The sequence below is a fragment of the Electrona antarctica genome (assembly GCF_951216825.1).
Source record: "Electrona antarctica genome assembly, chromosome: 8".
Lineage (NCBI taxonomy): Eukaryota > Metazoa > Chordata > Actinopteri > Myctophiformes > Myctophidae > Electrona > Electrona antarctica.
The window spans coordinates 55,709,713-55,718,288 of record NC_136789.1 but is presented as its reverse complement, the minus strand read 5'-3'; the positions used below and the strand labels follow the sequence as shown (position 1 = coordinate 55,718,288).

The window sequence follows — 8,576 nt, the reverse complement described above, 5'->3', positions numbered from 1 at the left end:
AAATACGTTTTTCACACTTTTAGACCATCTCCGTGGTCATCATATGAGCATACCTAACAATGGATGCCAAAAAAATGGGAAAATTCTAATTTTTGTGTGTTTTTATATCAAAAGTCCATAAAAATATATTTTTTATTACTTCCTGAAAACGAAAACGTGCTGCGTGATGACGTGTCGAGGCCAACATCGATAAAAGCCAATAAAAATGAAGCTCACCCGTATCCTCTCCATATGTGCGCATCCGTGCAGCACAGCTGCTATTGATTACAGAAATCCTCCGTTTTTATTCCCATTCCAGATAACATCCAGACAGTGTATTACTCGGTTTCAACTTAATCATCACGCTAAAATATGTATCTGAAAACATTATAGGGTAGAAATAAGCCACATAAGATAACAGTAAACTGGTACAGTTGGCTGTCTATTTGATTTGTAAACAAACACACACCACGCTGCTGCGTATAGCATAGCAACATTCCCTAGCTACCGTCCCATCGCCTGAAGGGATGTGACGCTCTGATTGGTTCAGAAACTTCAGACCGGTGTTTCAACTTGAAACCGTTTGAAACTTCATAATAAAATGTCCACCATTTCCGTTTCATTACACCTTTAAAACACAGATGGCTACTGCAGTGCATCCAATCCAAGCATAGGCCTATACTTAAGCAAGCAAGATTAAGCCTGCAGTTTCTATTAGCTTGTATTCCCCATCGATGATGTCACTGGAAGACGGTTTCTGAACTGCCCACAGCCCTCCTATGAGACACAGACCAAGTAGAAAAATTCTTTCATGATTATTAGTGCACTGAGGACCTAGTATATGAAGATAGGTTGAAAAGTGGTGAAGTGGTCCTTTAACATTATAAAATGTATAGCCCAGTGCCTTTGAAATTAGAGGTGCACATTGGCACTGCCCTGTTGTGTATTGTCATGATAGCTGTCTGTTGTATACTTTTATTATGTAGTGTTGCCCTAGTGTTTCCTGTTCTGCCTAGTGGTGTTTGCCTGTCTTGTCTCACCTCTCTGTGATTACTAGTTTTCTCCACCTGTGTCCTGTTAGTCTCCCAGCCAATCCCAGTGTTGATTGTAGTTCTGTTTCACCTGTGTCTAGTCTATTTAAACCTCCCTGTGTTCAGTGTTCCCTTGTCAGATTATAAGTCAATGTTACTGTATACAGCGGCGATGCCCAGGCTTTCATGTTACTGTGTATTCCTATATGTCCTGCTACACTTTAATGTGAGTTTTATGTTAATAAATATATTGGACTGCATCAGTTTGCCTGCCTGGTTATGCTTCTGGGTCCTCACCTGACACATGTGACATGTATATATGCTCGATAAAGCCGTATGCACCGCGATGGATTCGAACCCCCATAGCCACAGTTGTGAGCAGGTACCCCCACTGTGCCACCGGAGTGCCCCTCACTGACCGTTTTTTACTGTAATAAAACTTTCAGCAGCTTAACTTTGATAAAAACCTGGTTACTATTACGTACAGTCAGCCACATATTTCTACATTGCAAGCTTTGTCTCCTCACACTTGGACTTATTTGCTATTCACTTTTCACATGCCTTAACCCATTTAGACCTGGGAACGATTCTACAAATGGTTTCTGAAAAGCCCTATGTTTCTATGTCAGTCGTTCTAAAACATTTTCATGTCAAGGACCCCCAAATATAGGCTATATGTAATTGGCCGCCGACCCCCATCTGAAAATATGTTGTTCCAGGGACCCCCCCCCCCCAAGAGGCAAAGATATGAGTTAAAAATGTTCAAAGGTTTGTGCCACATTTTCATGATTTTTCAAAAATAGCAGACCTACAAGCTCGTAGCGCAGCACTCGGTGCCGCGCTACGAGCTTGTAGATCTGCTGTTTTGCAATAGCTAAAGTATAACGTGATGCTTAAAACACCAAAAGGGGTTCCCGCCCAAAAAAACTGCCATGGACCATCTCCAGCTAATCTGGATGAAATAAAATAGGGAACTGAATTTCTTCGTTGTTTCTTATAAATAGCCTACTGTTGAAATTATTATGATTATTATTTTTATGATGATGATGATGATGAAGAAACTGCAGGGAAGTTATTATGGTAACAATCACATGCATGCCTGTGAAATATGAGTTATGTGTGGACTCTGGAGTTATATACTTACTGTAAACTGTTTACAGTGTAAACTGTCTACATGTCTACAATCTACAGTGTAACTGTATGTGTATGTGGTATATACTTACTGTAAACTGTCAAAACGATTTGACATAAATGGTGGCATAAAAGAGGTTTACACAAACATCAGTGTGAAAACAAACATGTTTTAATTCAACTTAAAGTACAAACAGAGATCGGACACCTTCACATTTAAAGATCATTCATACGTACATGATCTTTACATGTTGTGAACAAACGGAAGCTAAATGTATTCCAAAAGTAAAATAAATAAATAAAGGAAGACATTAACGTCAACTATTTTTTTTAAACATGTAAACACTGAATCAACACTATAGGATGAGTAAAAACTAAAAACATGACATTATTGAATTGAGACGAATGCAAGTAGCTTTGAGACAGCTGGTCAGCATTATGTACAAACATGCAGAGTTTAAAATCTACTGTAAAATAAAATACTTGACTCATACTTATTTTATAGAGAATCTTCTTTAGTACGTGTGTGTGCATGTGCATGTGCATGTGCATGTGCATGTGCATGTGCGTGTGCATGTGCATGTGCATGTGCATGTGCATGTGCATGTGCGTGTGCGTGCATTCATGTATCTGCTACAAATGTAAACCCTGCATCTATTGGTGGAGTTCCCATTTGTTCCATTTGCGTGTGTGCGTGCGAGATCCGTACTTCATGCACATGTGAGGTGTTGGGTTAATTGTCCAACTTGTCCTACACGTCTGTATCTAAGGAGATAAAACACAGTTACAGTAAACATTTAAAACTCTGTCACCGCCTTTATTTAACTGTGAAATATGGAAAAAGTGTACACTTATAGCAGAGTATTTCTACATCGCAGTATTGTTACTTTTACTTAAGTAAATCCCTTTCAGTAAGTCCCTTTCAGTTGCTTCATTGATATCTGCACTAGCATCGTCATATAGGCTATATTGAATTCCAAAGTTGTTTTTAATTGCACTCATGCATCCAACTATCTGTATTGTTTGTTGTTATCTTGAACATTCGGCCAACATATAATGTTTAGTCTGTGCTCGGGAGGCATTACTAAAACATTTAGCAAGTGGTACATCTGAATCATTCCACAACAACCAAATGAAATGAGATTAAAGACATTGGATTAGATATTTAAAATGTAGCTGTACCGTTTTCATAGTCATCAGAGGGCTGGTTTACTACATAGACACTTGTGTCACCTAAAGGGAAATGCATAATCATTCATGTGGACTTTTTTCTTCATACAAATATTCTAGAAAGAAAGAAAGAAAGAAAGAAAGAAAGAAAGAACTGACTGACTATAATATATAGGCCTACTACCAAAAATAAATGTGTATTTGAATGGATGGAGATTTATTTTAAATGATAAATCATACAATTGAGATTAAAGACACGATTGGTTCAAAGACTGACCGTGCTGCAGTTGGCAGTACACATTATCAGAAGCCCCACTTTGATTGGTCATCTTCTGGTATGCGGCTGAGACCTGATTGGTTCCCTGAGACTGAATGGGCCTGTGATTAGGAGATACATGTTTAATAGAAATTAAGGATGAAACCAGATGGAATCTACTGCTGTCATGTTGATGAAAAGACAGAGATATCAATAGTGTATACTAGGCTGCTTACCTGCCATAACCTGGATCTGTAAATTAAAAACAAAATTTGACCATGAATAAAAATCTATCAAATGCTTCTGAACCTGAAAATAAATGTGTCACGATCCGATCCATGTATTCCTGTTGCTGTTCCTTGGTCCTAGTTTTAGTGTTTTAATGTTCTGTTGTGTTCCCTATTATTTTGTAATATTTAGTGCCCTGCGGTTTCCTCTGTAGCTACTGTTACCTGCCTTGTCTCACCTGTGATTATTAGTTTGCTCCACCTGTGACCTGTTAGTCTCCTAGCCAATCAGCGGTGTCCTGTTTAGTCTCCTAGCCAATCCCTGTTGTTTCCATGCTACTGCTAGTTCATTGTGTTTGTGCAAGTGTTTGTGTATCATGTCTGCAGTCTTTTAGCTTGTATGCCTAGTTGTTGATTTATAAAACACTTTGAACTGACTGGCTCTGCCTCATCCTCAGTGGCGTGCACAGACATTTAGAGGGGCAGGTGCTCAAGTTAAAAAAGGGCACCTTGTGCAGCGCGTGGAACCGGCCGGTTGCCTTAATCCATTTTGGGCGGGAACCCCTTTTGGTGTTAGCATTATGTTATGCTTTAGCTATTGAAAAATAGCAGATCTACAAGCTCATAGCGCGCCACCGAGTGGCGCGCTATGAACTTGTAGGTCTGCTATTTTTGAAAAATCAAAAAGCCGGGGAGCCACAGGCCCAGAAGCTCAAGGAATAGAGAGTAACCTGTGATGTCATGACATACTTTTTATTTGTGTTTTTTCTATTCACTTGGTCATTAACGTCCACAGAATGAGAGGTCTGCTCTGCCGCAAATATCGCGGAAAAAAGTTATGGCCATTTTTGTATACCACACCATAGACAACCAATAGGCTAAAGCAAAATTTCATACTTTGCATGTGACATGTCAAATTAGTTGTTTTTTTTAAATTCTGAACCCATTCCAAGCATTAGTTTTGCACTAAATTCGCCTAACTTCGGCCATATCCACTTGCCCAAATGTGCATGCTGACCTCATAGAAAAAACGCAAATAAAAAGTATGTCATGACATCACAGGTCCTCTCAAATTTAGGGTGACTGGCTCCCGTGGCAATTGGGTCTTATATTCTCGCCTGACTCAAACCGTGACAAAATCACAGTCCTATAGGCCAGGGGTTCTCAACGTTTTTGGCCGGGGACCCCCGGAAATGCTTTGGCAATGTCTCGGGACCCCCGTCCCGCCCCCTCCCGACCCCCAATATAAATTGACTGCTACAATAACCTTAAACCATTTTGGGCGGGAACCCCTTTTGGTGTTTTAAGCATTGTTATAATTTAGCTATTGAATTTTTTTTAATAATTTGGGGACCCCCTAACATAATTTGGCGACCCCCCCGCCCGAGGGGTCGCGACCCACGGGTTGAGAACCCCTGCTATAGGCTACACTTGTTGTTGGTTGTGTCATTTGTTTATTACGGATCCTCATTAGTAATCACCGCAGGGTTGGGACTCTGTGGTCCACACACATTCAACAATACAAATAATAATATATAAAAAAATATAAAAAAATAGAATGAAATAGTTTCTAGGATTAGATCTGTTAAAAATGATATACATACTGTACCATTTGCATAGACAGCATAGTCATCATCGTGGCAGATTTTCCCATAGATGCTTGTGTCGCCTAAAAGGAAACAAATCAGGTAGTACTGGTGCTTTATTCACTCAACAATGCATGGTTAATTATTCTGATAATAATAAGACATAAAATAACATAAAAGGTCAGTCAGAATTAAATTAACTTTGAAAAAGGACTTTCATCTATTCCATAAAAGATATTTTGTTTTTAATGTAACGTTATAGATTCACGTAACTCATTTAAATAAGACCCAGGTGTCAGAATTGTCCTTCACAGACTGACCGTGTTGCAGTGGGCAGTAGACATCATCAGGAGATCCACTTTGATTGGTCCTGTGATCTAGAGCTGAGCCCTGATTGGTTCCCTGAGACTGAACCGGTCTGTAATTAAGAGATATATTTAACAGGAATGAAATAGAAAACAAGATGCAAACTATACTGCTGTTGATAGAATAGACAGTTAATACTGTACTAACCTGGCACAACATGGAGCTGTAAAAAAAGGCACAGAAATGGTACGTCAAATCATTGATCCTGCAAATTCCTCTGAGATTGAAAACTAGATGTAATCCACCCAATGTAGTAGTTACACTAGTTCTCACCTTTAGATGTTCTGTATCGACACAGCAGAAGCAGAAGGATGGTCAGCAGAATCCCAACAACAAGTCCTACGATCAACCACACTACATGTGGAGAACTCTGTTCCACTGGTAGGCCTACAGTCACTGGAGGTCCAGTCACTGGATGTCGAGTAGATCCAGTCACTGGATGTCGAGTAGATCCAGTCACTGGATGTCGAGTAGATCCAGTCTCTGTAGGTTGAGTAGATCCAGATACTGGAGGTTGAGACACTATACAAATATAATGAAATTCATAGATTTGTTAACATTACACTACAGTGCTTCAACAACTGTGGCTCAGCTTGTACTGCGATAAACCTGTGAGACCACTGTCTGTAATTTTGTACAAGTTTGCAAACAAAGCTGGATTTTTTTTGTCAGGTGAAACCTGGCTAATGAAAGCTCATGAAACGTAATAAGCGACCTAGTGCGACCTAGTCATCAATGGGAGTCGACCCCATGCCGCCTAAGCCAATGGGAGCCGCCTAAACGCCGCCAGCCAATCGCGTAGTAGCGACCTAGTCATGATTGGCTGCCTCCTAAGCTATGACACGGGCACGGCGGAATTCTGCAAAGCCCAGACCACGTCGTACACTCTCAACCATAGACATATATAAACACCCAGACTACACTCTCAACCATGACATATAGACCACACTCTCAACCATAGACATGTATAAACACCCAGACTACACTCTCAGCCCTATAGACATATATAAACACCACACTCTCAACCATAGACATGTATACACACCCAGACCACACTCTCAGCCCTATAGACATATATAAACACCACACTCTCAACCCTATAGACATATATAAACACCACACTCTCAACCCTATAGACATATATAAACACCACACTCTCAACCATAGACATATATAAACACCACACTCTCAACCATAGACATATATAAACACCACACTCAACCATAGACATATATAAACACCACACTCTCATATATAAACACCCAGACCACACTCTCAACCATAGACATATATAAACACTGCAACGCGGAGCAGAGTGCCATGATAACACCGGCTAATGTTATGAGCAAACTGGAGAGCAGGAAAGATGCACAACAGAGACAGCGTTTTTTCACCTGCAAATATGACTGTAATATGTATTGTTTTCTAAAGTATAGGCAACCAAAGGTGCAATATTTTGTGTTCAAGAGTCAGTTAGTAGCATTACAAAGAACCCGAAAACATATATTGTCATATATGGAGCTCCTCCCTGTCCCCAGTTCACCCCTGGGGTCAAAAAAGCTTAGGTTTCGTTTTTGGCTATAGGTGGCCCACCTGCATCCTTCATCCAATCATGATAGAGAGGGGCCTTCCCCATCGAGCGGAGGCAGGCCTTGGTGTGCGTGCTGTTGGCCTGTTGCGCGTCCCCCCACTGTAGAGCGTGTGCATGTGCACATAGCCCCCTATACCAATAACTGCAGTTACTGATATATGTATGGATTGTGTTATATATTTACCTTTGCAAGCAACACCAGCGTCTTCATTGTGATCACATTTGGTATTTCCAAACCCTCTGTGCCTGCACTGCGAGAGAGCTGATTCACCGCCTGAACACCTGACGTCATCCAACCAGATGTTCCCAACTCCTGGTCCGAAGAATGCGTTCCCCATTGCTGACAGAGCCGTTCCACAGCCTAACTGTCTACACACTACCTGGGCATCAGTCTCATCCCACTTATCATCACACACTGTTCCCCAACTGCCAGCATGGTAGATCTCTACTCTGCCAGCACACGAGTGTAGTCCGTTGACCAGCCTCACTGGATGATCGACTGAGTGAGAAGAAAAACATATTAGTGTTGTTGTGAGAAGAAACAGTTGCATTGTGTAAAATGTCTCAACAATATGTCACACTTTGAGGGTTTGTGTAAACAAACATTGAATGCCATTGACAATGAATGGCCAGCTTTGAGTGTTTGTGTAAACACAAACGTTGAAGACGAAGGTGAGGACGCAAATTGTGATTGGCCCGAATGAGATGATGTATGATGATAAGAGCGCCCCTCACTTCACACAGGTGTGATTTTAATACATAAAGGTTTTATTAAGACATAGGCTACATATAGTACTGGATATTTCCCCCTTTTCTAAATCATGTTTGTGTGGACTAGACAGTATAAGAAATGTTATTGTTGCACATCTGTAAACCGCAGACACATTGCATATCAACTCTTTAAGACAGGCGCACCACCACACCGCTCCTCCTAACAGGCCTATCTCACAGCCCGCTTTCCACGCCCACTTCCGGTAAATAGTGGTGTCTTTAACATGAGCATTTACACGTTTTTTTCTCTGGAGAAGTACATTTTCTAATGTAAAAATGTGACAGACCAATATTATTATGAAGCAAACAAGATGGTAAATCAGGTCGAACAGATAGAACAAACCTTACCTTGAGAAAACAAAAGTTGTAGACTTCTTAAATTACCTCGGTTAACATGTAGTGTCTATGGAGTGACGTCACGCTATCACCACTAACCCCGAAAGGGGGCGTATTTAGGGGGGCGGGGAA

The 8,576-nt window shown here is 40.7% G+C and overlaps 1 protein-coding gene across 3 annotated transcripts in view; it reads right to left on the bottom strand.

Annotated features, from left to right (window-relative positions):
- Positions 1–2,297: 2,297 nt before the first annotated feature.
- Positions 2,298–8,576, bottom strand: part of LOC306928426 (uncharacterized protein) — a 12,132-nt gene continuing 5,853 nt past the window's right edge. Inside the window, exons 1-10 of one of the 3 annotated variants that reach the window (XM_079508528.1) lie at positions 8,457–8,576; positions 7,522–7,836; positions 6,020–6,268; positions 5,894–5,909; positions 5,701–5,798; positions 5,404–5,463; positions 3,804–3,819; positions 3,589–3,689; positions 3,324–3,374; positions 2,298–2,906 (exon numbers count right to left, since the gene is read on the bottom strand). The exon at positions 8,457–8,576 is cut by the window's right edge and continues 238 nt beyond it. In XM_079508528.1, the coding sequence (XP_079364654.1) occupies positions 2,893–2,906; positions 3,324–3,374; positions 3,589–3,689; positions 3,804–3,819; positions 5,404–5,463; positions 5,701–5,798; positions 5,894–5,909; positions 6,020–6,268; positions 7,522–7,675 (759 nt within the window). In that variant the 5' untranslated portion in view covers positions 7,676–7,836; positions 8,457–8,576 and the 3' untranslated portion in view covers positions 2,298–2,892. The remainder of the gene's footprint in view (positions 2,907–3,323; positions 3,375–3,588; positions 3,690–3,803; positions 3,820–5,403; positions 5,464–5,700; positions 5,799–5,893; positions 5,910–6,019; positions 6,269–7,521; positions 7,837–8,456) is intronic. The other 2 variants (XM_079508529.1, XM_079508527.1) reach the window with 2 other exon arrangements.